Source organism: Patiria miniata, unplaced genomic scaffold (genome assembly GCF_015706575.1).
Source record: "Patiria miniata isolate m_02_andy unplaced genomic scaffold, ASM1570657v1 HiC_scaffold_24, whole genome shotgun sequence".
NCBI lineage: Eukaryota > Metazoa > Echinodermata > Asteroidea > Valvatida > Asterinidae > Patiria > Patiria miniata.
In genome coordinates, this window is record NW_024037063.1 from 22,752,554 (window position 1) to 22,780,506 (window position 27,953).

A 27,953-nucleotide genomic window follows, 5' to 3' on the forward strand; every position below is an offset into this window, starting at 1 on the left:
CACGTTGACATCGGACCAGGCTAAAGATGACGTCACACATAATAATGAATACAATGGTTTTCACGCGATGTCAACAAACGGAGCACGCTCACACCGCCGGATCAATGGCATTAATACTGCGAGCTCCCCAGACTCCCTCTCACGTAACCCAGCCGCCTTACGTATTAATGAGCTCAGCGCCAGTCTATATATGGGGTTGATGATTTGATCGACCTTTCGTGATCATGCCACTTTCTACGAACTAACGACAATGAACGAAGACTTCAGGCATGTCAGGATGACCTCGGGATGACCAAAAGAAAGTAGACATTTCTGCGTTTTCTTCACTCGATCTTGAAAGCAGGAAATGGTAAGATATAAGGTATAAAGTTATGTACTTTTGACATTGTGTGATCCTTCTTTTTTTGAATTGCAAGGCATGTGTGGACTGGTGGTAGTCGTTGTCCTTGGCACTTTTTTGTTTGCAAATCTCACAACATTGTGCAATGTGCAATCGTGCAATCACACACACCCACACAAGCAGATATAGTTACGCTTTAATATTGATAGGGCTCGACCCTCACCCAGTAACTGGGGCGAGTATGATTGACTACAGTAAAAATTCGAGTGAAAATGAGTTGATAGGGCCTAACGTCTGTTCTCACCGTAAATGACTAGGACATGAAGGAAATTCAGCATGTTCAGCAAAAGAAGCGCTATCGTTACTGCAGCAGTAATAATATGTACACGATTTTCAGCTGCTATCGTTATGGCATGGCAGTCAACCGTCTGTTTCCCTGATATATTTACGTCAGGATCTTTGGCTGTTCTGTTGGGAATCTACCTGGGAATCAACCGAATGGTTCTCGGACTTTTTTCCCTTTTTAAAAAAAAATCTTTGAAAGCCACTGATTACAAAGAAAAAAATGATATCTACATGTACTTAAATAAAAAGAAGGATAAAACATAAAAGTAAAGAATATATTTAAAGAACAACATTTTAAAAAACTTAATTGCGCGGCGCGGTTTCGATCTTGGAACCTACGGCATATTATTAGTTGAATGGTTTAACCAATCGTGTTCCTTCCTCCATGGTTGAACTGGCAGTTTAAAATGTGACAGAAATTTGTAATGGTACTTTTGCAATGCCGTAACGATAGCAGTTGAAAATTGCATTACAGCTGCCATAAATGATAGCCACTTCTTTCTAAATATACGCACCCACTTTTTTTCTTTCCAGAAATTGTGTTGGTATAAAATACTGCGAAAGAAGGCGGAAAATTTGTTGAAATATTCAGTGACACTGACAGTGTGCATGTATTTGGTGGTTCAAAAACCAATTGTCATCAAATTCAAGTCGAAATGGTGAAAAAACAATCAGGTTTTCACAAAATAGTCTGTCAATGATTTATATTATTTGCTTATTTCAGGGGTTGAATATGATAATTTATCTGGCTGCCTAAAAAAATATGTAAATTAAATTAAGCAATTTCTTCTTTGTTATAATACCCTTCGATACTTAAAAACATTAATGATAACAGATGTGATAATTTTGGACTAAATCTTGGAATCTAATGTTTATCGTATTAATTTGGCAATTGCATTTGGAAAAACCACTGCATATATGTGTTTGAGACATTTTCATCGCAGCGGAGTTATATTCAAATAGGGAAAGAATGTAGGATCCAGATGCCACTTCAGCGGTTGTGTACAAAGTCTATATGGAGAGTCTTTCCTAGCAAAATTGGAAAAGTTTCTCAGTCCCAGATTCATGTCTTTTCAACATTTCTGTAATGGCTGACCTTTATTGAGAAATTTGAGATGATATGAAGAAAAAAGTGGCATCAGATTGCAACATTCTTTCCTTATAAAGTATAATTGAAGCTGTTTTACCTCCTGTTTTTCATTTTTTTTATTCATCATGTTTTCCCCTTGGAAAGAATCACTCTTCCAGATTCCCCTGGATAATTGCTCCTAGAAACACTGAACATAAGTCTGTATTCTTTTTTTCCTACTTTCACTTGACAGAAGATACGGAATTCAAAAGCCTATCAAAGGATATTTCAGCATGTGTGAGCCGAAATCCAGAGAAAGTCCTGGACTTACTGTCTAAAAATCTTGTGCTGCGTGTAATTAAACGTCAGATGTGATTTGCTGTGGAAACTCTCCCGGATTGTGGCCATAAAAATGGCGGGCATGAGATCGCCGCTTACTCACCAGCTTCAAAGGCTGGGTTGCCGTTGCGGGGCCGTCGGCGTGAGAAATTTAAGCCAGACTAGTGCAAACCAGAACAGGAACTCGGACTCCAAGGGGTTTATCAGCCCAAACTCTCAGGCGTATTCCAGCGCACGGTCGTCTTCCGTTGTCCACGATTACAGCCTTGCGAAAGAAAAGTCAAGACAAGTGGTCTCCTTCTACAACCAGACTGCCATAGATGCTGCCGCTTCAAAGGTATAAACTGTCAAATCTTTTTGGAAAAAACTATTTAATTTAAAAAAACCAAAAGAAAAACCCATGAAACTTTATCTTCAAAAAAGTTTAGGGGCTGACGTTTCAGAGAAAGGATCTTTGTAAAAGGCAAAGGGAAGTTTACATGTATGTAATTTTCTAGGGTTACACTTTAAGAGAGAACTAATTACTTGAGAAAAATTTTAGTAAATTTCAGGTCAATCTAGTAAATATTTAGCAGTTTGCAGCACTTTTTATACATTTCTTCAAAATATTCCCCCTTTTTTCTAATTGAAAATGTGACGCAGTTTAATTTGAAGATTTCGAAAAAAAAGGAAAGCGTGTTCAGAAAACTTTTAAGAAAAAAAATAATGGCTTGAGAAAAAACTTCTTTTGCCTGTTTTTTTTTTACGGGGTTTGCTTTTGCACAATTCTGTTCAAAAAAAGTGTCAATTGCGGACAATTCATATTCAGGTAATATCAACTATGGGATTCACTCTTACGCTATTCTTGTGGTTGACAAAGAATTTAGGATTGTAAGGAGTGGCACATGTAGCCTATAATTTTCACAGGGAAAATAATGGCCTTTGGCAGATTTCTTTCGAAAGACTTTTTACGGAGTTTGGTTTCGTACAAAGGGTTTTTATCCAAATAGGTCCCTGATCCCTTGTGGTGTGTACATATGTGTAGTTTTGAAGTAAAACGCCTCTATGTAGAGCACCTCTATGTGGAATGAAAATGAATGCAAAATATCTCCTTTGAACCTTCTTTAGTCAAAAAAAAAAAATCAATTCATATCGTCCCTCTCCAAAGATAAAGAGAGAAAAAAACTAGCATAGTTTGACAAATTTTATACATGTACTTGAACATGTACTTAAGAAGAAAAAAAACAGTATATTGTAAAGTGCACTTTGTTCATACATTGTAGCTTTCTGTTTATTGCAGCATGTGTTTGAAGTCCCACGGGATTTATAGTGGTGCACATTGTATGCAAATTATAGACGCAAATGTTTTGTTGATAAGCCAGTATTAGTATATGAGAAAATTGCAAATGATGTTTTCATCGTTTTCGAGCTGCAACAGTTGATGCCCTCCGATCAAGTGCAACAATATGATTGAATTTAAATTTCTTGTAAATATATGATTTGCATTTATTCAATATATTTGATTTGCATAACTTTGAAGTCCCCTGCCAGTTTTCCGGTTCCATATTCCCACATAATTTTTTTTGCTAGTTTCTTGAAACATAAATTGGTATGGAAACATGTAATTCATAACAAAGAAGAAAGACCAAGGCAGGCCTAGTAAAGCTGGTCCCAGAGTGCACAACATTCTTTTCAATTGATTCAGCATGGTTATTCATAGGAAGTTTTTCATGCATCTGGTTCACACAATGGGCCGGATTTAGCATATTAAGTGGTGGTACAGGGTAATCCTATACAATAGCACTGCTCAGCTCACAAGTGACAGTCAGTCAGTCGGCAAGATACAAGTCGGTACAAAGATGACACTAGGGTGGCCCTCTGGGACCAGGATTTTTTTTGGGGGGGGGGAGCACGAAGACAGACCAAGTTTTGTTCCTACAGCTGTACCTCTACTTCAAATTAAATCTCTCATTCTCATCGTGGAGTACATCAATCCAACATACGTTTTCCAGTCAAGTTTCTCCTATAGCGTTTTCATAACCCACTTATCTTTTTTTCTACACCACCAATGCTTATTTTTTTTTCAGCCAAAATTCCACCTGAAGCCTTTTCCCCATTTCAACATTGTTCAAGTGCTTTCTTACCCACAGTGTAATCAACCTTGCAGTGATAGTAAAAAAAAAAAAACCTTATCTTTTTTTTACCATCAACTCTCAATCGATTCCAAACATCCGTCATCTTTTGTTAAACCATCTGCTCAAACTGCCCCAAGCCACCTTTCAAGTGTTGGCTAGTTTTTTTGCTGCAAGTCAAGTGTCATTTTGTTGGTCTGCAATTCCTGTTTTTCACCTTGTTTCTGTTGTTACTCCTCCTCACAGCCGTCTGTTCGTCTCACTCCAGCGACGCTCCTCTACACGGGAAAAACGCCCGATGGTAACCACCTTCTGGTAAGAGAAACAAAACGATTTTCACAAAGGACACTTGATTTTCAAATCAAGGATAAAATGTTCAGTCAAGTGGACTTAAAAAAAAAAAATCTTCCCAGAATAAATTGAACTGGTATTTAGAGTAGGTTATTGAAACCAATTGTTTGATGCTGAATTTATTATTGTTGATATATTACTGGTAATGAAACCAAGGATTTCTCAAAGGTGCCCTGGGCACTGTAGCTCGCAAGCCTGACGAAACCCATAGAGAGAAGACAATGAAAAGGAATTAAAGTGTTACAGGTGGGAGGAAAGTCCTAGAGGAATATTCTGGGGAAAACCCACGGAATCAGGTAGGGACTGAGAATCATGTGGACCAGGGCAGGAATTGAACCTGGGTCATAGAGGTGAAAGGCAAGGAAAGTAACCACTGGCCAACCTGACTCCCATTTAACACAGCTCACTTTGCACACCTGTGGGCAACAACATGGTCGCCTGTCCAATGCCCAACTGCGTACATGTTCAGCAATGTATGTCAAGTGCATGTATGCTGGATGTTTGTTGGACGTGGTTGCGCAATCACGACTGTGATTGGCCGAAATGTCGTGGGGCGGGGCTTAACAGGCCAGTTTGATGACATTGAACTCCACCCCTTGTTGTTTTGACCAATTGCAGCATTTATATCCAACATGTGTACCCAAAGGTTGATGTGTCCCCATGTGGATGACACACATGGCTTGAGCATGTAGTGTGCTATGGGAGAGGTGCACATGGTGTTGCCCCGCCCCATGATGTCTTGACCAATCACAGTGGTGATTAATGTGGGTACAGTATGAGGCACGCTGCTGGAGCATGTTGTTGCCTATGTGTGCAGTGGGCGGGGCATATTGGATTAATTTGTTGACTGAGATTTTTTTTATTCTTTATAGCGAAGTGCCCAATACCTACATAAAGAGTTGCCAGTGAGAGTTGCCCATCGCATTGCCGAGTTCCGAGGCCTTCCGTTCATTGTGGGTTGCAATCCCACAATCCTCCAGGTGCATGAACTCTACATCAGAGCGTTCCAAATGTTATCTGAGTTTCCGCAGGTAAGGAGACAAAAAAGAGTGTGTGGTTTCTCATGTTAATTTCATTAACAAAGCCAGAAAATGTAAATCGATCTCTGTTTTTAGCAAATTACACAGAGAATACACAACAGTTCTGTAAAAAAAAAAGTACAACCATATAAAGCTTACATTTTAAAGGCATAAAGACACTTTAAACCTAACCTTCCCGAATCCTCCAAAATCCTCTTTGCAAAATGGAGGATTTTGTTAGGATTGCTATGAAGCTATATGACAAAAGTGTGTGGCCGATATCGGAGGATTCACTATGTCAAAGTTTTAATTGGCCGGACCTTTGTGTATGCTCAGCCGGGCATAAATTAAGACCTATATGATACTTGAAATCCTCTGAACTGGTCCAGGATGTCATAGCTTGAGGATTTAGCACAATTCAGGCAGTGGTCGCCCCTCCAAGGACCACATTCAAGAAATAATGGAGGTTTTTGGAAGTTTGAGGCTGTATGCTATTTTTACATGGAGGCAATTGGAGGATTTTGCAGGATTGAGGGAGTTAATGTTAATAAGCAAAAAAAAAAATAAGACCTGCCATCCTAAACATATAGACAAACACATTTCCAAGGTTCCAAATATTTTTGGGTAAACTGCAAGTCGTTTTTTATTACATGATTTCTCGGAAAGGAATCTTCTAATTTCTTGTTTGCGTTATGAACCCAAGACTGTCAGAAATCTCTTCGTTTTTGGACAATATGTCATGAATACGTAACTGTTGAAATATGGAGTATGCCAATCCTGAATAACATTTGATGATTTTAATTTATTTTAGATTAAAAATCATGAGACGGAGCACAGATATTGTCAGATGGTGAAGGGTCTTCTTGACGATCACAAAGATGTCGTCACGCACCTCGCCGAGGGCTTCCGAGAATCCAAAAAACACATGAAAGTACGTATCACGTGTTTCTGACTGGCGGCACCGAGTAGAGCCAAACCAAATAGTATAAGAGCGACTGAGTTTTGACAAAATAGATTTTGGTTTTACAAAGACGAACTTTATGTTTTAATTTCCCATTGACTAAACACTGTGCTGTTTCGGATGACTGCTGAAGTCGATTTTTTGTAATTTTCAGAATAACTCAGGAATGCCATTTTGATGGATGTTGATTTGGGCATACAGAGTTTATACTTTATACTGACTGATCACTAGTGAAACATTTTGCACGCAAACAAATTGAAATTCAGGTTGGTTTCTTATAATTTCAGTTTCTCTAACAGCAAAGATGGCCCCAACACTGAATCTACAAACTTAGCATAAAATTAAGTTCAAGAAAGAAAATTGACTGAATTAGGATTGGAACCTGCGACCTGTTAAGGAACCTATGGAACACTATAATGTGCTCTACCAACTGAGCTTTCAAGCCTGATGTCAATTTGTTTGTGTCTTGTCTTTCTGTGGTGGTACAAGAATTCCAATAATACAGTGATCATAGAATCGTGATGTTCATTCCAATTTTTCCATGTTTGTTCTAGGATGAAAACATGATCCACCATTTCTTGGACCGAACCCTGACCTCCCGTCTAGGAATCAGGATGCTGGCAGAACACCACCTCAGCCTTCACCAAGACATGGTTCGTCAAAAAAAAAATCTTCGCGCACATTCCTTAAGGCACTCCAAAATGGCTTTCGGTTCTCTGACATTTAACTTAATGTACAACGTCTGGCTGCAAAGCCTGTTGGACCCATTTTAGGAAGTGAAGTAAATTTCCTATTCCTGCACTCCTGCTAGTCAAGTCCAATTTATAATTTTTATTCCCTTGGGTCTGTAGCATTGACTCATCAATTACTATATAAGTGCTGCACTCCCCCCCCCCCCCATATTAGCTACTACATGTATACATTCCTTATTCTCAGATCGATATGTTCCCTCTTGCTTAACTAATTTGCTTTGCCCTTTTAATCAATATCTACAGGGTGATTTCATTGGAATCATCTGCACCAAAATGACCTTGCGGAAGGTCATTGAAAAGTGGGCGGAGTTTGCCAGGTAAGAGCAGAATCTGTTGCAGATAATAATCTTAGAAACTGTGAGAGTTTTTGCGACCTCTGACATGAGCTTAACCTAATTTGAATATTTGCATGTGACAACTTAGCCAATCCGATTGTAGGGAAGTCAAGGTGTCAAGGTGCATAGTGACCAATCAAATTTCAGAAGTTGTAAAATAATGGTATGTTTGCATAATTATATGAGCTGAGGTTTCCAGTCTGAACATTTATGTTTCTCCGTTTTCTGTTTTCCGGCAGAGAGCAGTGTGAGATGCGGTACGGGTTTACACCCAAGGTACACATCACTGGACACACGGGAGCCATGTTCCCGTACATCATGCAGCCGCTTGACTACATGCTACCAGAGCTCATTAAGAACGCACTCAGGTAGGTCTGGTACCCATATGGCACTGCTATACAGAGCGCCCTCTTTTGGTACGTTAGCAGCAGGCAATTGATAAAAAGAAGAATATATGATTGCAGTACAATATCTAGAAATTTCATAACCCTGATAAAATAGCTTTTGTATTTTGCTTAAACAACCATGCAACCTAAACAATCAATTTAAATAATACAATCCAATTTCATAGTTGCAAGATTCTGCAATAGTTCAACTGAACAAAAATTCACTGTTTTTGTTTTTTGTTAAAGAGCGACGGTCGAGAGTCACTTGGACACGCCACACAATCTGCCCGATGTCGTCATCACCATAGCAAACAGTGACATGGATTTCATCATCAGGTAATTTGGACCAGAGATTTTTTGCTTTAGCCGACTTTTGAATGTCATTTCATAGATTAGATTGACTTGTAAGCAGGTAGAAATACTTGACAGACCTAGTGGTTAGACTTTGTACCTCATGATCAGAGGGTCAGGGGTTCGAATCCGGCTGCTGGCCATATGATGTGTCCTTGGGCAAGCAGCTTCATCCCCACTTGCCTCTCTCCACCCAGGAGTATAAATGGGTACCGGCATTAGCTGGGGAGTAACCTGTGAAGGACTGGCATCCCATCCAGGGGGAATAGAAATATTTCCAGTCATTTTGTGCCAAGGAAACCAGAGATAAACACTGGCATGATGGGCCTGAAGGCGGGACAGTTTTAACAATATTTTACCAAATACTTTATGTTTGGCAGGATTTCGGACAGAGGTGGCGGCATCTCACACAACATCATCAACAAGGTATTCCAGTACCATTTCACCACAGCTCAAGACAGCACGGACCCGCGGGTTACCGGTGGCACATTTGGGGCGTTGACGAATACCAACAATGGACCGACTGCGGGACCATTGTGCGGGTAAATCATTAGACAGGCTATGTCCGGTCGCAAACAAATCACAAGTCGATTCACAAGTCCGGTCACAAGTAACAGGGGATGAATATAACAGTTCATTTGAACAGCTAGTGAGGTGAGTTGACTTGTGACTGGAGGACTAATTGGGAGACTTGCAACATAGGCTGGATAGCTCAGTTGGTAGAGCACATGTACAGTATTTCAAAGGTCACAGGTTCATATCCCGCTCCAGTCAATCTCTTTTCTCATTCAACCTATATCCTTTTTTTCTTCTTTTTCCCTTGGTGAATTTGTCCAGGTTTGGTTTCGGACTCCCAGTCTCCAAAGCATATGCAGAGTATCTGGGCGGCTCCCTTGTGTTGCAGTCCATGCAAGGTTACGGAACCGATCTCTACTTGCGGCTTCGACACATTGACGGCAAACATGAAAGCTTCCGTATATAGATACGGGACCGAAATGGTACAGTTATTAAAGCATTAATTCTAACCTTCCCAGATCCTTCAAAATCCGCCAGGAGGTTTTGTGGAGGATTTTGTAGGCTTGAAGAAGGTAAAGTCCAGCTAGTATTACTTTACATGCGTATTGATAATCCTTGAAACTTGTTTTGTATAAAGAAGGTGCCATTGGATTCCTGCACTGTGGAGGAATTTGGAGGATTCAGGAAGGCTCCTCTCGCCAGTGTAATTGTGCAACAGTCAAATGTAAGCTATCCAAGCTGGCAAATCAAATGACCGATCCTAGCCCTCCCCCACCCCTCCTCTTCAATTGCCCCGCCCCTTCTCTTCAACTGCCCCGCCCCTTTCCAAATCCTTAACTATGCGGTGTAGACGCTTTGCAGCTGATTCAAGTGATTTGAATGTATACTGAGGGTGAAGTGATCAGGAAAAGAGGTATGACACAAAAGTTGTGTCACGTGACAAGTCATATGACACTACATGTGACATCTCACATGATCACAAACTATACTGGATCATGTTGATCCTTCACATGATCACACAATATACATGTAATGGATCATGTTGATCTTTCGTAGGTTATAACTTGTCTTGTTCTTGAAACTTGTGTGAAATGTCAAGGATTTTCTTTCCAAAAAAAATTGAGTGATGCTAATTTGAGTGATGAAAACTTACATGGTTGAGAAAAAATTACTGTATCTAAATGATAAGTCTGAGAACAAGGAGACAATTTTCGTTAAATGCGGTTTTTGTTTGTTTTGTTTTACACTAGATTTCAGAACAGACTGATTATAAACAAAAAATTGCATTCAATTCAATGGAGTTAATCATTGATTGTTAGAGAACACCAAAAAAAAAATTTAATTTGGTTCCAAGAAAGCAAAACCCCCCAAATATTATGGGTACATATGTCCACACATACAGGTAGATTAAAATGGATTGGTGAAAAGTTAATCTTGAAAATCAACAATTAAAACTGATGGTGTTTTAAAAGTTTACACAAAGTATTTAATTGTCACAACCCCATCTACATTAGATTGTGTTTTCAGATATGTTAAGTAATAAGCATTTTAAGTTTGTCTAATGTTAAAAAGAAAGGTGTATGATTTTGCCAATGCTACCTAGAATGTGTAGAAAGCATGTTAATGAAACCAATTAAAGCATTTTGAAGTTGAATCAGAGAAATATATACATGTAAATAGTGAAATGTAAAATGCTGCCCCTTAATTTAAGTGATAAATGACAAAAAAATACTCTTCGTCGATTCCATTTTCAGGATGAAACGTGATGTGGCATTAAATGGCCCAGTAGTGTACATATGAAGTATTGTGTGGTTAAAACCTTTCTATTCAAGGAGCCTGGTTCAGAAAATGGGCATTTTGTTAGCTTCTTGGTTTTTCATGGGGTTTTAAAGATTTCAAATTGTTCTGTGGACATCTTAACCGTTTTTCCCCCTTCAAAAAATAGTTTCCTACCATTGAGTGAAATTTCTTCAATAAAAGATATTTGACATTTTGTGAGCATGCCTATGTTATATAGCTTTCCCACCCTTTTTACTTTTAGGGGGGTGGGGAGAAATTAAGTAATCTTCTGCAGTAACTAGTTAAAGTTATCGAGTATAAGTCCCATTTTCATCAAATGTATTCTCATTCTCTGGGCATTGTTTCTCATTTTCCTGATATAATAAACTCCTTTTGATGTTACATTCAGATTTCGTTCCTTTTATTTTGCATTAAGGGTAGATGGAAAATATTAAAGTGCTTTACTTCTCATTGTTTGTATCATTCAAACCTGCCAAGAAAGTCGCCTTTATGTAAGAATTAAGCTGCATTATTTCAGTATAATACAAGCCTTAATTTTCTATTGCATTTTTTGTCAAGTAAGTTGCAAATTCATATATTAGTGTCGCAAGTAAAAAAAGGTTTAAAACTGTTAATAATCTGTTGTACGATGCTTCATAAACGGTTCAAGTGTATCAATAGATCGTTTGCATTCCAGCGATATTGTGTGTACTTTTGTTGAACAGCGACTTCACCGTTAATGAATTCACATAGCAAAACACACCTTAAACATGGCGGCTAAATGCAACCGATCTATTGACTGTGGTAGCTTGTGAAAACAATGATACCAGTATCTTTTTGACTTTGAACCCCAAACAAACTCATGTTCCTGTATACATGTAATGAGATTTACAAAGATGATGCGAATAAATGATTTATTAACATTCAAATTGGAATGTGGTTAATTGTGTCATTTTTTAAAGTCAATTTTTTGAAATTTTTGTTGATGTTCTGTTTGCAATGCTCCTAGAAATGTTTTTTTTTTATATAAGAGTACAAATTTCAGATACAAAATCCCAGCCTACTACAAGGACATATGTTGGAGACAATGCTACGATACAATTTACACCAAGACTATAGTAGAGGTTTATCGCTTCTAACTTTAGTGTTCAGTGATCCACAACGGTTAAGGAAAGCCAATGGATGGAGAGCACATTACGAAAGTCGCAGGTTCAAATCCCAAAACGTCTCTCTTTTTTTAAATTTTATCAAAGTTCGTGTGATAGACCAGGTTGGACTCGGGCCTAACTTCGGCACATTCCGTGAGACCCGCCCAGAACCCAGAGACACGTTCATGTCGCCTGTGCTTTTCAGAATTTACTTCGAGAACTTTCTGGACAAATGCGTGGGTTATAATTTATGCATAAGAGCAGGGATCATGATGGTTCATGCACTCCTGCCCTGCAGCAATTCCTATTTATAGTATGTCCTTGAAAAGTTCCTCAAACTCATGAGGCATGGCACATATTATGCGTGCCATAACTAACAAGCGGTACGGGTAATCTGCTTGAACAACACACAAGGAATATTTGTTTAGTTACGTATGTTGGCAACTCCGGTGACTTGCATTTTTGTGCCCAGGTACATAGACAATAGCCGAGCACGTACCTTGCCCAGTGCTGCGTCGATAAAGTCAAAACGCTTCGTACACTAGTGTGGATCTATCCGACCATTACTGACCTCTCAACCACAAGTGCCACAAGGTAAGTTGTTTCTGCGCTAGCTCAATTTTATTCTACTGCAATACATTTTAAGCCTGCCTGTCATAATATTTTCAACGTATCACTTTATAACTTTAGTTCTGAAAGGAAGTTGCAGTACGTACAAGACTAGTGAATTCCTCACAAGTCTTCCAGCTCGGCACAAGTCGATCACAATTTAACACATGAAGTCTAGCCACGCTATTCAAATAGGGCGTAGCTTATCTTGCTTGTGATTTGACTTGTAACTTGTGTGCTTACTGACTACCATTAATACGGAAGCTAATCTCCAAATAATAATTATAGGGGCACGTACATGTTGGGCACGTACATGTGGACCCAAATCTAACCATTTCGTTTAGTATGGTTAATGATGCGTGATTATTATGCACTTATTGCCAAAACTGTATTATCGTACGCGTGCCTTGGAGTCAGTGACGCGGACACTAGGCGCTTAAACTGTCGCCTCGTCACTGAACCTATGTTGACCTTGATTTCAACTTGGGGCTAGATGTCATGCACTGTTATGGAATAGGACAATAACATTGGATAACGACATAATTATATTTTCACAGCCCAATCCAGGAAAAAGCAAACTAAATTGATCGGTGTTAAAGATATAGGCCCTACAATGGTAGGTTGTGATATACCTATAGTTGCTGCACGGGTATTGCAAAATAGCAATACAGATGAAATCTAATCATTCAATTGAGAAATGCAAAGGGTCCTTACATAATTTTTACAGCAGCCACAAATTTCTTGCACGGGTTCGTGGCCCAAATTCTGTCTGAAACAAAATTGAGGTCAAACAACTTTCAGCTAGACAAATTAATTTGTCAAATATTTTCCCCCAGAATTTTACTTGGGGGGGGGGGGGGACGGGGGCCTTTATATTGACAATTCAACCACATTTTGTATTCAAACACCTTCGTCCAAAAGTAGGGACCTTTGCAAACGTAACTACAGTTGTGAGAAGAAAGTGTTAAAAGTTGTATGCATTTTTTTCGATGCATTCTAGTTTGACATTTTAAGAATAACTTCCAATTGTTGTATGATTGACTTAATTTTATTGTGGAATTTTCAACCGCCTTTTAACATGCCTTTGATGTGATTATATCTATGCAGTTTGTTTCCCAGACGATTTGAAGCAACTGTATAATTATTCATCATGGTTTTGACGGTGTACGGCTTTGGGATATCCCAACCATCACGAAGCCTCTTTCTGTTCTGCAAGGTTGCCAAAATCCCTCACGAGGCGAAAGTCGTCGACCTGATGACAGGTACGCATAACGCCTTGAAAAATGACGGCGGTACCGATCCATTGAGCTCCTCCCGCGGTATTTTGACCAATCACAGCCACGATTATTTTTGACATGCGCACGAGTGGTTGCCCACTTGCGCAATGGGCGGGGCCTAATGGTCGGTCTATAGAAACCATTCTTATTGTGTGGATGATAGTTTTTAAGTGGTGACTTTTGGGCGTGGTCAAAGTGTCAATATTCGCGGGTATTGGTATGTCGTGAAGCTATCAACGTCATTGCACAAATAATACATTTTTTATTTAATTCATTGCCGACAGCTGAGGGCGGCATACTAAATCCCCGTTAGAGCTGCGTAAAGGGGGAGATTAAGGACGTCATTTTAGGTCACAGAAGGCAACAAAATCATAAAGTTCTTGGTAATTTTTAATTTTTAATCGAAACAATTGATAGGCGCATAACACCTACCAGAAACTATATTGACATGACAACCCGGAGAGGACAGGATTGTAAAAGCATAGGGTGTCTATGTGTTTGTTGCGTTTAGAAAACAAATTTGCTTCATACGATGCTGTGACTTCTGTCTCTTTTTACGTCAACAATACAGGTGAACATAAAAAGGAGCCTTACCTGGCAATCAACCCGATGGGTGCTGTGCCTTCTATGATCGATGATGGCTTCCAACTGTCGGAATGGTAATGAAGATTAAGTCTTCACAAAGGGTTCAAATTATGTTTGCATAGGAATGTTGGGTACACAATAAGCCCAGGTTGGAATCCGTTGTGTCAGTCGAAATGCAATGGGTATGACGTCGTCCAACCTAGGTTCACAATACTCCCACCGTGAACAATAACTGCCGATAACTTTAAGGTTCTGCAGGCGCCGTGGTACGCATGCCCTTGTAGTGGTCCGCAGAACTAGACTATGGCCGAACGCGTAAACCATGCCAGCTAAGTATTTTTCACGCCTTGTCGCTGTACCACTTGTATGTATTTGGAATATTGAAAGTGATAAAGGCATACCATGACTGCAGTTACTGTCTCCTTACGGACGAACAAAATGGCGCTCGTGACTATGAAGCATCTGTTAACGCGCGCGCGTGTAACGCGGACGCGCATACTAATGAACAAAGCGTTGGACTTCAGAATTAATGAGTAGGGGTGTCGAAATGATAAATTTTGTTAGCGAGAACACTGAATATTTCATAGAGCATTATTGTTACTTTTGACAGGCTCACATTGGCCTATTACAAAAAATAATTCAACAACAAACAGTGAATTTTATAATAAATATTATTTGTACGCCATCGCCTCGCGGGCGAAATTATGACACCCTCGGCTTCGCTTCCCCCCTCCCCACGGCTTCGGTGGCACATGATGCCATGGAGTGTAACATGGTCATCACAGCAGATAGTTATATTGTTTAGTCGCGGCCAAGTTTTGAGCAAAGCCGTTTTCTTGGGGGGGGGGAAACACACTGCAAAAACTTTTGATAATTGAGGTATTTTGGTAACATACTTGAAAACATAATGTTTGAGCTGTAGCAATGTAAAAACTCTTGGAATGGATTCACGCCCGTTTGTACGCCTTCTGGCGTAGATATAGCGCCCTCGCTCGTGTATGAATAAGGCATATAAGGTTTACCCACAACCCTTTGCGTTCCCTACAAGGGTTTAGTGACATTTTGATCAATTGTTTCCTGTCGTTTAAAAAAAACTTGGCCTTTGTTTTCCTTCTCACAGTATGACGATCTTGAAGTACCTTGCACAAAAATACAAAGTTGCCGATCACTGGTACCCGAAAGACCTCAAGGTGCAGGCGAAAATCAACCAGTACTTGGATTGGCAGCACACTGGTCTCCGTAAGGCGGGTTGTGACGTTTTCATTGGCATGGTATGTAGGCTACGGTACCTTAACATCAAACTTGACCTCGCTCAAGAAATAAGTGATGTTAAGTTTTTTTCTGCTTTTACATTTTTACTGATTTCAGACTGATTCCGTACATTGCAAAGATATATTGTGAATGTTATGTCTTGCTTCTAGGTCTTTACTCCAATGTCCACTGGCAAGCCGATCGACGAAGCCAAACTTACGAAAGATCTGGAGGCGTTCGACAAGTCTCTGGGAATCATTGAGAAGGTGTTCCTTGAAGACAAGAAGTTTCTTGCGTCGGATGAAATCAGCATTGCCGACATATGTTGCTTGTCAGAGGTAATGCCCCTGAATTCGTGCCTGTCAATCAAACAGTGCGCATTAACCAATTAGATCACGACGTTTTGATCAGGTGACCACAGTAGCTCTGTTAAGCTCGGTCAAAATAATGCACTGTGAGAAATTTACACGAACAAAGGTGGGCGGGGCTTACGGTTTCATGCGGAATGGTACCCGTCCATCCGGTCTGATACCTTATTGCTGCGCTTCTCGAGGTAACATACAGCTTGCGGACGCGAATTAAAGACATCATTAAACCCTGATTGCCCTGACGGCTCCTTCTTTGGAAACAGATTCTCACATTTTTGTTGTCTTTATTTCTTGGCAGATGGTACAAGTAACCGCGGTCCAGCGAACGGATTTGCTGGCTAGTCATCCCAAACTCGCGGCCTGGAAGAAAAGAGTTGAGGAAAAACTCAATCCCGATTTCGCCGAGGTGTTTAAACCCTTGTTTGATTTTACTGCCAGTCTCAAAAAGTAATTCAATTCTAATACATCAGCACACTGATGTTACCCGATTTGGTGGTACAGTATTAATATTGACCAAACATTCCACACTGTTTCTTCGTAGTTTGCAAGTTATTTTCATTTAAAATGTGTAGTGAAAATAAACAACTTGAGCTATCTTCACCTTTTAAAGGCGTTGGCCTTACCGTATCTCACTTTCAGTATTATGTTTTACCATCGTTACACATCACCTCAACGTTTTCCAAAATTTGTTCTTAAGATAAACTTAGCATTTTTGTATACAAGTTGGTACAACACACGGCGAACTCTCGTTAACGTATGGATATTTGGCTATTCCCTGAGAGGGTAATTATGATACGAGTTTATTGATTTTTCAGGTATTTTATTTAACACATTTTGTACTATTAGTTCAAAAAATAAATCTTTCCTACAAACTTTGCTGCAGTATTTTGTAATGTGACCGTGAATCATTCCTGTGTTTTTAAAACTAACCCGTCTGTTTATGATAATAGTGACATACATGTAGAACCAAAGTTCAGTCGGTAAAAGACAAATAAAGGCAAACCAACTGAACTATCAATCTTATCTTGCGATTACTTGCATTTTTTCGCTGCTGAGCATACGACCTTAAACAATTTTGCATGACGTCAACATCAACTGGGAAAGTCGATCATTATTTAAATAGTTTAAAGTATTTACATTGTATAAATAGTACAGATCATTAGTAATAGTACATGTATTAGTAAGGCCTGTCACGTGACGCAAACTGACACGCCACAATTTCCTATACAATATATTAAGTCATCTCGGACCATATGAAAATCAGACTCCTATAAAAATCTGACTCGTATAAAATGTTACCCTATCATTGGTCTGCATGCGCAATTCTACCAATGGGTCCGTTTTTCATAATTCTAAAAATTCATACTGCACCGGCACCATTAGACGTATTCCCCAGAATGCTTCTGCAGGTGTGGGTAACTGCGCAATGGATGGTGGTTTGAGCGCCCTCTATCTTCGAGTTGAGAACAAGGAAGTGAGAGGGCGCGAAGCAACCAGGCTCAGTTACATAATTTTGATGTCTGTGTTGACATACGCCGGGGGCGGGGGGGGGGGGGGGGAGAAAAAGATGACTTGAAGCAATGGGGATCAGATGGGGAAAAAAGATTGGCAGGATGGAATCAATCACAAGTCAGTGCATAATTATAAGTAAATCGGGAGTTAAATCACATCACAAGCAAATCACAAACAACTCATTGCGTTTCAAATGATGATGATTTGAATAACTTCGCACGATGTGACTGCATGACATGTTCAAACAGTGTCAATATTTTTCAGTCATGAAGCACTACCAGCAGCGTTTTCGCGTTGTCATTTATTGATTTTGGGGACAATGCACGTACACCAATGCCATCTACAGGAGCACGCGCGTAGAAGTGGTAGAGGTACCCCCCCCCCTTCTTTTGTGTTGGTCATTGTGTTCGGAATCTCGGGGAAAGTTCTTCTGATGTGCTGGTACATGGTGATAACAGTACTGAGTCTAGAGTGTGTACAAATTATAGGATTCATGGAGGCATTAGGATAGTGGTGCAGTTGGGTTTGCCCCTGCGCGAAACACAGGCCCTGCAGCATGCCTAGCCTGTAGTCCTATATTTTTTAGCCTGTCCTTGAAATATTTAATAAGCATGCATTGGTGCATGCATAATTATTTTTCCCATGTGGACGGCCTGTAAGGGTATAGATGTGTTCTTTATACATGTACAGAATGACTTGACATGTAGAATTCGACACACAATTCGTGCTATAGCTATATACATGTATACATAATACATGTACGTTAATGGTTGTGCCCATGCAACGCTAGTTAGGATCAATCAGCAAACTAGGCCTACTCGTGTACAGTCTCCCAAAACTCGATGCCAGGAAGAAAAGAGTTAAGGAACAACTCAATCCTGCCTTCGACTATGTGTTTAAAACCATCTTTGACTTTTCTGCTTCAATATTAAAGAAGTATTCAATCGAATACTAGGCCAACCATGGAGGAAGGGTCTATTCCTTTCTCCATGGGCCAACCATGCACAGAAAATTCATACATGTATTGCCTGATTTCGTCGGACGGGGTAAAAAAGACGTCATATATATCCCCGTATTCTCAAGTAAACAGACAATAATGTGTTGAAGAGAAAAGATACAATTAATTGTTTTATACTAGTCTGCAAAATGCAAGTTTGTGTGCCTGTAGGAGAACAGCAACTTCTTAGGTGATATGATGGTGACGTGTACATATTATTTCATGAAACCACTTCGCATAGAAAATAGTGTTTAAATACACAAGAAATTTTATTTGTTGATTTATCAGTTCTTGTATTTACAAACGTATTTTGTTTCACAAAGATAAAAGTTGACAAAACTCTATCTACAATATGAGGATGTGCGCCCTCACTGGAACGAAAAATGAATACAGGCTCAAGCTCAAGTCCTAGTAACATCCGGTCAAAGTGTAACATTCTTCTTTGGTAATTTTTGATTGTCTTGATAATAAATTGCTTTGTATATCTTGTTGAATATGGGCTATATAAGTTTAGTAGGTTACCAACCTAAAACACCATTTTGAGTAAACATGAGCCTTCTTTATATCTTGTGCTTACTTGCATTTTCTTTACAACACTTAGAAACATTGTTAGCATGTCGTCAAGATCATCTGGGAAGGTCGATTATCATTAAAATAGTTTAAAATATTTACACTGTATAAATAGTACAAGTATTTGAATACTTCATGTGTTAGTGAGTCCGGTCATCTGTAAACTGACACGCCACAATTTCCTCGACAATTTGTCATCTCGGGCCATTGGCGCCACTTTCTGAACCCGGCACCCTTTGAAGTATTTCCCAGAATGCTTCTGCAGGTCCTCGGCGACTGCGCAATGGATGGTGGTTTGGGCGCCCTCTGTCGTCGTCTTGAGAAAGAGGAAGGAGATGAGAGGAGAGAGGGTGCGCAGCCACCAGGCCCAGTTGCGTTTGATGTCCGTGTTGATGGAACCTTGGCGGGAAAATGGGAAAGAAAAACATGACATAATGCAAAGCTGACGAAAAGGAGTGGCATGATCATAATTGACACAATCACAAGTCACGTGACAAGTAAAATTACAAGTAATCATGGGTCGATTCCAAGTCAAATAACAGGTCAAATCACAAATTAAATCACAGGTCAAATTACAGGTCTAATCACAAGTCAAGTCGCAAATATTAATTAGTTAAGTACAAGTCAAATCAAAGGCCATATCAAATCACAAATCAAATCACAGGTCAAATCACAAGTAAAAAAAATACTGAATGCCTTAGTCACATGCACAGTTCATTTAATAATTGCGTTTCGTTTGTGAAAGTGTAAAAACTGATATCGACTTTTTCCCATGATGCACTGCAGATATAACAGGATTTGCGCCCCCCAACGACAGCCTTTCTGATAAACGAGATCATTCGCATTGCAGACATGTTGGAGGTGCATGCTAGATTTGCTCCACCGGGGTACCATGAGGATACCTCTTATAATACTGTGCAATAAGTGAATAAATGATAATTCAAAACAAAAACCTCAAAGATGGCTGTTGAATGCAAAGCGTCTATATACTGATTGTAAAAAGCCTGCGAACGTACCAGGATGCAGTGCGAAGATGGCAACATCTGTTCCTTCCATGGTCTTGGCAAGCTCGTGTGTGAACAGCAAGTTGGCCAGTTTGCTCCTCGCGTACAGCTTGACCCTCCCCTCCTTCCCACAAAGAAGCCCCGCCCCGTCTTGGAAACCGAGTCGCCCGAGCTGGTAGGCATCGGAGGACACATTGATGACGCGGCTTGGGGAGCTACTTTGCAGCTTGGCCAGCAGGAGGTTGGTGAGTAAGAAGTGGCCGAGGTGGTTCACACCGAAGCTGAGCTCGTATCCCTCCGCCGTTTGGGCGCTGCCGTCGTTGATCACGCCTTTGAAAACAAGCACAAAAAAAGACAGGAAAAAGTGAAAATTGAAAGTCCTTGGCAATTTATACATATCACTTGATACATTTGCATTTGGTTGTGTTAACACAGTGTGGCCAAGTAGCGGTATAGGGTTTGTGACTCATGATCAGAGGGTCACATGTTCAAACCCAGCTGCTAGCCGTGGGTTGTGTCCTTGTGCAAGCCACAGTTTACCCCAATTGTGTTCTTATTCCTCCATGGTTTGAGGGAAGAACAGAGATAGACTAGACCTAAGCAATTTTCTTACCTGCATTATTGATCAGAATATCTAGCCTGTCCTCCCTGTTGCAGAACTCCTGGGCAAATTCCTTGACTGATTCTTGACTAGCAAGATCCAGGCGCATGAAATGCACGTGGCTGTTTCCCGTCTGCTCACGAATTTCCCTCTCCGCTTGTATGCCCCTGGATTCGGATCGGCAGGCCAGGATCACGCGCGCGCCCCGATGGGCCAAGTCCACGGCTGTTTCCTTCCCGATTCCAGTGTTAGCACCTGGTGAAGGTTAGAAAATAACCACTGAGTAAATATTGAGATACGAAAGTTGTATACATTAAACAGCCTTGTGAAATCACATATTGAATCACTGATTTAATAAGGGACTTTTTTGGTATCAGACCTTCAGTGTGCATTACCAGGCTAGAATAGAACGGTTAACTGTATGTTCAAAATAGGTTCAGTGAAAACGTAATGAGGCTTCCAAAGTACTACAAGTTGCACAATTTGGAAGGCGCCACATCGTAACAAGCAAATCAACACATAAAGGCGGCATTTAATTCCCTTCACCTTTTCCCCAAAGTCCCTTGTCTGAACTTGTTACATAAAGAAAGGCTAGGTATCGAAACTTAACCCGTCTAAGTAAAAAACAAAAATCTATCCCCAAGCGAAAACTCGGCCAGACCGGGTCCCATTTCAGCCCCCAAAATGCCCAGGCAATAAAACTAGTGTCGCCTTCCCGATGCCTCGGGCCTCTTCGCACTTTCCTCCAAGTTCAAGAAAGTACAAGGTTGTCTCTGATCGGTGCTTTTACACAAACTCTTTAGGCCCCAAGAAAGAACAACAGTGCACCCTTGTTATTTCAGGGGCTGTAGATTGTAAGGGGAGACATTTAGCGCCTACAATAACAGGCTCTTTAGAAACTTGGATAAATAGTTCTCAAACTCCCTGTAGAAGGTAATAGTACCCTTTTTAGGGCCAGTGTTTTCGATTCATAAGTGATATTTGATACTCGTCTCTTAGTTTGACGGTAACTGTGTGTGGCGTGGCGGATTTTAAAAATCATTAAAAAAAATGCTAGTTCTAGGCGTATAAGCTTCCGTAGGCGTTGCGTGCGACGACTTTTGTTAAAGCACAAGTTACTTGTCAAAATGGCGGGCTGAGTTTACGTTTTAATTGGGAGTCAGTGTCCTCAATTTGCTCAGCATTTTCCTTTACATTGTACGATTATTGTATGTTCACAACCGCCAATTTCTCTGCGAGACGGACAACTTTTAGTAATTTTGCTTCTTCGTTGATTAAAAAGTAAAAATATTTCATTATTTTTCAAATATTTGGGTGACGTGGAGTGAAATAGTGAGACCCACAAATTGTTTCATTTTATTGATTATCGGGGGGGGGGGGAGTAGCTTTATCGAATCGCACACGTACATTACATTTAATACAGTCACGTAGATCCCCCAACTTCAAAACTGATAGCAAAACGTACAGACCCGAAGTCTGCTAATCTCTTCAATGTCATACTAGACGAGGGAAAGCCTTGTCATGGGAATTTGTCAACCACATTTTGACAGAGATAGTGCTTTGATAAACCCTCGCAAAACCGCACAATAAATGCGTCCAATGTGCTCATATGAAGGTTAAGTTTTCGTTGGTGGTAGGGCAACAACCTTGAAACAGAGAAACAGAGTCCAATGGGTAAAAAGAATTCCGTATGTTCTATGGACTATTGGACAGGAAACATGTGTAGTGTCTGCCCATATTATATTTGAGATCATGTACTTGAACTGTAACACGAATATGTGGGTCTTGTGTAGAATCCATTAAACAGCGGATTTTTACTGAAAAGATTGAATCAGTGCGATGATTGAGATGGTTGTGGTATGTGAAAGTGAGGAATGCTGTTGCGACGGCGGAGCGTAGCAGGTATTTTTTTCAAGCCTCGGAAAAAAAGAATGGCCCAACATCTTGGAAGGGATCTTTGACTTTCGTTTCACTGATCACTTTGTACGTATGTCACTGACTGATTCACTGACTAATGACTGACTCACCAACTGACATACTACATGTATACATGAGCCGGGCAGTGCTATTGTATGGGATTACCCTGTAATGTCAATGAATGAGCTAAATCCATCAACTGAATAGAATGTGTGCGCTCTGGCACCAGCTTTACTAGCCTGGCAGTTTCTTGTTTGAGAACGGGACGTGATATGGCTTTGCAAGGTTCGGTTGAAATAGAGACTGTGCTAGCAGAAACAGTTCGGTGCTTTGAATAGGCATAAAAAAATACGCAACAGTGCAGAAAATGGCACGGAGTCTTTGTTTTGCACTTTCAGCCTCGTTTTGGATTCCAATATGGCGGCTTCGTACAAAGAGCAATTTGCAGCCATAATTTTCTTTCCTTCGCCGGACGCAATTTTTTTTTCAGATTTTTTTTTATGTAGATAGAAAAGTGGTAGCCTACAAGTCAGGAAAAGCAACACGTTTCCATTAATGGTGATTTCAAGGTGGCATTCAGCAAGCACATTTTGCATAAGTGGCACGCAGGCCGGTCTACCGCCCGAAAGCTCCCGTTAGAAAACGGATTAGGCTCGGATTTCACTCCGTGTTATGCTAACAAATCCTTTAATCCCTGCAACCGGCGCTTCGGCCTCAGCACCGGGTCGGCCTTGCAGGAGAGGCCGGCTCGCGGCTCAAACAGCGACGGCGATTTCACGGGCCTGAGCTATTTCAGGCGCCGTGACTGCGAATGATTGACTAAAAATTGAACGTCCCTCGAGCATATTTCTTGTAAAAAGAAAGAACGCTTGTGCAACTAGAACAGTTCCGCAATATTGGTGTTTCACAGTTACTTCTTACAAACGTGTGAAATAAAAGTTGTGCGTCTCGAGTGCATGCTTATACATGTAGCATCATTGCTTTTCGTGCATTTTGTTGTATCCAATAATAAAACCAATCACAAACCAAGGAAGAATGTTCAAAAGCTAACTCTAAGAAGTTTCAGCTCAATGGGTAACCTTTTCGAGAAAACAGTGAAAAACCCTGCCCAACATCCTGATTCACGATTTTGTCCACATGCTCTACATGTATTTCCAAAAATCAGTCAACTTGCTTACTGATCGTTTGAAATTACCTACATTCTTGATGTACAATGACAGCAAGCCAGACGGAATAATCTCCCTGGGTGCTAGCAGTACGTAAAAGCATGGAGCTATAAAAGTAAGCTTTTTGATAATAATTCGGTAGGTTACTTTAAATAATCCTATATGCCTTAATTGAAAGACGCACAACTTATTGCTTCTAAAGGGACATCTAACAAATTTTGTTTTGGACACTGCAGTACACGTAGGCCTAGGTGGGCATACGGGAATCAGCCTGGGGAAGTTTAGGGGTTTATACCGCTCCTCACGAAAGGATTGCACGTCTGCCAGCGGGACATCGATCAGGTCAAATGCATCACAAGGCTTGGGAAGAAAATTCAAAAATTCCGGAACATCACGTTCGGGGAGTGCCGGGAGTTCGACTCGAAGCCCCGGGCGTTGCGGCGCGGACGTCGGTATCGATCACAGAGGGGAACACGGTGGATTGCTCTCGGAGTCACGTAGTACACAGGGGGACATCAAAATGTTGTCTTGGTGTTTTGCCATCTTTTCAATCTATTCTGTGTCAGGGCATTTGGTATTTTTTAAAGCCTCGACGTGTGTGCCATACTCAGTTTTTTTGTAAATTTGGAAATAACTGAGTTTTGCTATTTCACTAATGCAACGGCACTCTTGCTCGAATGAGGCGAAACAAAGAAAAGAGGATGAAGAAATTTTATTTTTGTGGTGGGAGGAAAAGCTGAAATTTATATCCAAGGAAACTCCGCGAAATCAGATGTGGGACTTCAAGAAACTCCGGCCAGGACTGATCGGGATTCAAACCCGGGTAAACAGTATCACACGTTTTGGGTAAAGGGAAATATAATATGAAAATTAATAATAAAAGTTTTATTTTCAGTAATTGAGTAAGCAACCCATGCACGACAAGAAACCTAATTGTAAGGCCATGACCATAAAAGGGAAAAGACCCCATAAAGCTTTCAGTATCTTTATGGCATATATAAATCAAGACACAACAATGACAGTGTTTATACTTATCATATTTCATCCCACTGTTTGAGTTTTATCAGCAGCACATGTACAATGGATGTGGTGCGACATTTTGATCAAAACATTTTATCAAAGCAATATTTTGTCAAGATTTCATCGTCCTATCGCGTTGACAAACTAGACCTTCGTCTTGCCATATCAGATAGGCACTGGAGATTATTAAGTTACAGAAAAACATGATTTCGAAATAATTCCAGATATAAACATGGCAGGAGGAACTTGTTCATAACATCACAGACATCATCAACTTTCAGACTAGTCTTTCAGACTTTACTTGGAGTGCTCCCGAAATAAAATACACATGAATACACAAACATCGAACAGTGCCAACGTTGTGATGTCACCACCACTTGATAATCAAAACCATAAGCCGGTTGTTTTTAATCCCCAAGGTATCAAACGGCGCTCCAAAATGTGGCAAAAGAACAATAAGTCCGCAGTTCCCGCCAACTCGAACGTGTTAATCGTGCGGCGCGTGATCCCGCTATCCTCTGCGCAAGTTTCCGGTTGAGTATATCGTATCGCTTCCGCTTTTTGGCTGTGGAGTTTCGAGGGTGATAAGCAAACATTTTCCCGGTAATGTTTACCAAACTTTCGGTCTCTCTTTGTATCGTTGACAGTTTTATGGTCTGTTTGTTTTAAAGTCATCCAGTTTCTTTTGTAGTCGAGCGAAAAGGGAAACGATGCGTGTGCATGTACATCTACGCACTGGATAACGTTGCGCAGTACGCATTGCAATGACAGGGCGACATGCTTTCCTTTTTTTAACACGGTGACGTCAACATCATGTGATTTTTTTAAAAATGTTTAGTTGCTGTAACAATGTGACGTATTTGTTTAACACTCTGACAATTTTTTTTTACCACAATTAGACTTTTTGAAGCACCGTGACGTCATCTGATGTTGAATCAACTATGACAATGCGGCAAACTTTTTTAAACACTGTGACATCATTTGATTTGATAATGTTGCGGCAATGTTACGTACGATGCCATACATTATGTAATTATATGTTTAATATATACTGTTCGACACATTAAGATTACCATGCATGGATATAACAAAACACTCCAAGCGGGAGTGCCCCTTTAAGATTTCGTGGCGCGGTTTCTGAGACCATCACACACACATAAAACCGCAATGGAAGTGTTGAACATTAAAGAGGCAATCATTACCTAATCATTTAATGTTATGGGCGTGGATTGGTAGAGTGATTAAGGACAAATTATGCGGATATGCCAAGCGCGGAATTGACAAGTGATACGTTTATTGAGGCATTTGCAAAATATACATAGGAACTTTCATTACTCTTTTGTGGGCGGGCCATAGAACTTAGTCTTACACTCATCCCATGGTCAGTTGTGATTCAATGTAATTCGCAATTCCTCCAACATGAGCTTTTAAAAAGGAAAGAGTGAAAACAAAGACTGATATTGGCTAAAGATTATCAATAGTTATTTGTATTTTCCCGGAAAATCAATGTTTTAACCAGAAGCTAAACAAAAGCCTCAGTGTATATCCAAAAAGCAAGGACCTCTGGTTTATCACTGGAAACCCCGATACAAGGACATAAACTGTCACTTGAGTAACCACAGCACCCCGCCATAAATCAACGAGTTAAACGACTTAACACCCGTTGAATTAGGCCACAACAAGCGACCAATTAACCCACTAACGAGTAACGACCCGTGGTTTTTGTAAAGGAGACCCAGTATACGTGCTGAGAGGGTGAGTCATCGTAAGTCCACGGGGCTTTCAACGCGCAGGCCCGGGCGAGCCGTGCTCGTCCATACGGCGAACGATCTCGCCGTTTCCGGAGTTTTCACCGGTTCCGGCGGCGGTTGTCTAGCCGGCCGTCGCCTGCGCTCGTTCCCGCGGTAAAATCAATTATCGCGTCCGGCGGTTATTTCAGTTAATGTGTAAATAGTGAAGGTGATGATATAATGTGGGTATAGCGGTTTCGGCAAACATTTCTAGACATTCTTGGGGACAGCGGTTGGAAAACAAATTCAGGACAAATTGGGATACCTAGGCGGTAGGCCTATTTTCTGCCGAGAAATACTGACTTCACGAAAACAATTCAATTTTGACAAAATAGCATTTCAATTTACAGTTTATCATATCTTCGCATAAAACTAGCGAATTAAATAAAATTAAGACTCTTACTTAGTAAGAGCATGGTAAGAGCAAACCTGCAATCAACATTTCGAGCAAATACTCAGATTTAATTTCTATAAGTATAAGACAGAATGGAAGGGTTACAAATATTTCTCCTCCGTGACGAGTAAAATTCTTCAAAACTTAAGGGTGAATAGGCAGTAAAAATTGTAAACATACCTGTAATGATGACTGTTTTCCCGTCCAGACGAGTCGTGCACGTACACCTATCGGCTACCTTGACGAAATAGTAATACACACTGACGCACATCACCAGCGCAACAGAGACACAGACACCCAGACAGAACCCGTGATACTGAGGCCCGTCCCACAACTTCCACTGCCCGAGAGTCACGCTCGTTAATTCCAACATCTTTGCTACGCTTCTGCCGGTACGGAATTTCGATTGGTATATTTCTCTGATCGTCACAGATTTTGTGCTACAACTTCCGTTCCCGCACCTCGAAATGATGTAACTACTCCAAGATGATTTTCTTACACGGATCTTACTATACTACGAGCCCACAGAAGTTTTCACTTCGACCTGGAGCCTACGCACTTCGCATGCAGCGCACAGTCATTTTTATCAATGAACGCGACGTCACGGATGGTGACGCGTGACGTCACACTCCAAGACATCCTGATTGGTTCAGAGTGCACAAGGCAGCGCAGTGCTATCAAGGTGCTGTATTTTGGCAATCGGCCCACGTACGTATACACACAGTGACATAGAGAACATAAATCATGTCACACGCAATGTTTTGCAGTGTTTTTTACCCATGCATGACTAATAAATGACTTCTTGGTACATACACCAAAATATTGAGCCATGTCCAACGTTATTTGAGTAACACATAAACACATGAAACTGTGAATCATCAATATAAAAACAAATCATGACAAACAGTGACTAAAGGATGTTTTCTCGAAAAGACCAAACGTACTTTCCCGAAAAACGTGGGCGTGTTTATCTTTAGGTTTCAGGAAATCCCCGAGCGTCGATTTCGTATACGGAACTGGAAAAACCAAGTGACTTTTCACACTTTTAACAATATTTTCCGCAAGTCATAAAACATTCGTCCTCTGCACG

The 27,953-nt window shown here is 40.5% G+C and overlaps 3 protein-coding genes across 4 annotated transcripts; 2 read left to right on the top strand and 1 right to left on the bottom strand.

Moving 5' to 3' along the window:
• Window positions 1-165: 165 nt before the first annotated feature.
• LOC119732211 (3-methyl-2-oxobutanoate dehydrogenase [lipoamide] kinase, mitochondrial-like) lies at window positions 166-11,586 on the top strand. Of its 2 annotated transcripts, none has more exons than XM_038205645.1 (11): window positions 166-361; window positions 2,008-2,430; window positions 4,451-4,519; window positions 5,428-5,586; window positions 6,386-6,505; window positions 7,090-7,188; window positions 7,531-7,604; window positions 7,862-7,990; window positions 8,255-8,344; window positions 8,740-8,901; window positions 9,197-11,586. In XM_038205645.1, exons 2-11 carry the CDS (start codon window positions 2,167-2,169, stop codon window positions 9,339-9,341), a joined length of 1,311 nt encoding a protein of 436 aa, XP_038061573.1. In that variant the 5' UTR covers window positions 166-361; window positions 2,008-2,166; the 3' UTR covers window positions 9,342-11,586. The 2 variants fall into 2 exon arrangements, with proteins under 2 accessions (XP_038061573.1, XP_038061572.1); XM_038205644.1 differs by having other exon boundaries at window positions 166-349.
• A 598-nt stretch (window positions 11,587-12,184) lies between these two features.
• On the top strand, window positions 12,185-16,777 carry LOC119732217 (glutathione S-transferase theta-1-like). Its single transcript, XM_038205652.1, has 6 exons — window positions 12,185-12,396; window positions 13,519-13,673; window positions 14,260-14,347; window positions 15,394-15,544; window positions 15,695-15,862; window positions 16,191-16,777. Exons 2-6 carry the CDS (start codon window positions 13,562-13,564, stop codon window positions 16,341-16,343), a joined length of 672 nt encoding a protein of 223 aa, XP_038061580.1. The 5' UTR covers window positions 12,185-12,396; window positions 13,519-13,561; the 3' UTR covers window positions 16,344-16,777.
• A 1,869-nt stretch (window positions 16,778-18,646) lies between these two features.
• On the bottom strand, window positions 18,647-27,744 carry LOC119732216 (retinol dehydrogenase 12-like). The gene is made up of 4 exons (XM_038205651.1): window positions 27,044-27,744; window positions 20,589-20,831; window positions 19,988-20,305; window positions 18,647-19,370 (listed from the first exon to the last, which is right to left on the bottom strand). The coding sequence occupies exons 1-4, from the start codon at window positions 27,234-27,236 to the stop codon at window positions 19,105-19,107; spliced, it is 1,020 nt and encodes a 339-aa protein (XP_038061579.1). The 5' UTR covers window positions 27,237-27,744; the 3' UTR covers window positions 18,647-19,104.
• Between the last annotated feature and the right edge of the window lie 209 nt (window positions 27,745-27,953).

Bases quoted from the DNA above. Each gene is read 5' to 3' on its own strand.
- LOC119732216 (XM_038205651.1), bottom strand. From the start codon at position 27,236: ATGTTGGAATTAACGAGCGTGACTCTCGGGCAGTGGAAGTTGTGGGAC. The intron at 20,832-27,043 runs GTATGTTTACAA...AACCTTCACCAG, and splicing joins GAAAACAGTCATCATTACAG to GTGCTAACACTGGAATCGGG. The intron at 20,306-20,588 runs GTAAGAAAATTG...TTGTTTTCAAAG, and splicing joins TATTCTGATCAATAATGCAG to GCGTGATCAACGACGGCAGC.
- LOC119732211 (XM_038205645.1), top strand. From the start codon at position 2,167: ATGGCGGGCATGAGATCGCCGCTTACTCACCAGCTTCAAAGGCTGGGT. The intron at 4,520-5,427 runs GTAAGAGAAACA...TATTCTTTATAG, and splicing joins CCGATGGTAACCACCTTCTG to CGAAGTGCCCAATACCTACA. The intron at 7,991-8,254 runs GTAGGTCTGGTA...TTTTTGTTAAAG, and splicing joins CTCATTAAGAACGCACTCAG to AGCGACGGTCGAGAGTCACT.
- LOC119732217 (XM_038205652.1), top strand. From the start codon at position 13,562: ATGGTTTTGACGGTGTACGGCTTTGGGATATCCCAACCATCACGAAGC. The intron at 13,674-14,259 runs GTACGCATAACG...TCAACAATACAG, and splicing joins AGTCGTCGACCTGATGACAG to GTGAACATAAAAAGGAGCCT. The intron at 15,545-15,694 runs GTATGTAGGCTA...TCTTGCTTCTAG, and splicing joins GTGACGTTTTCATTGGCATG to GTCTTTACTCCAATGTCCAC.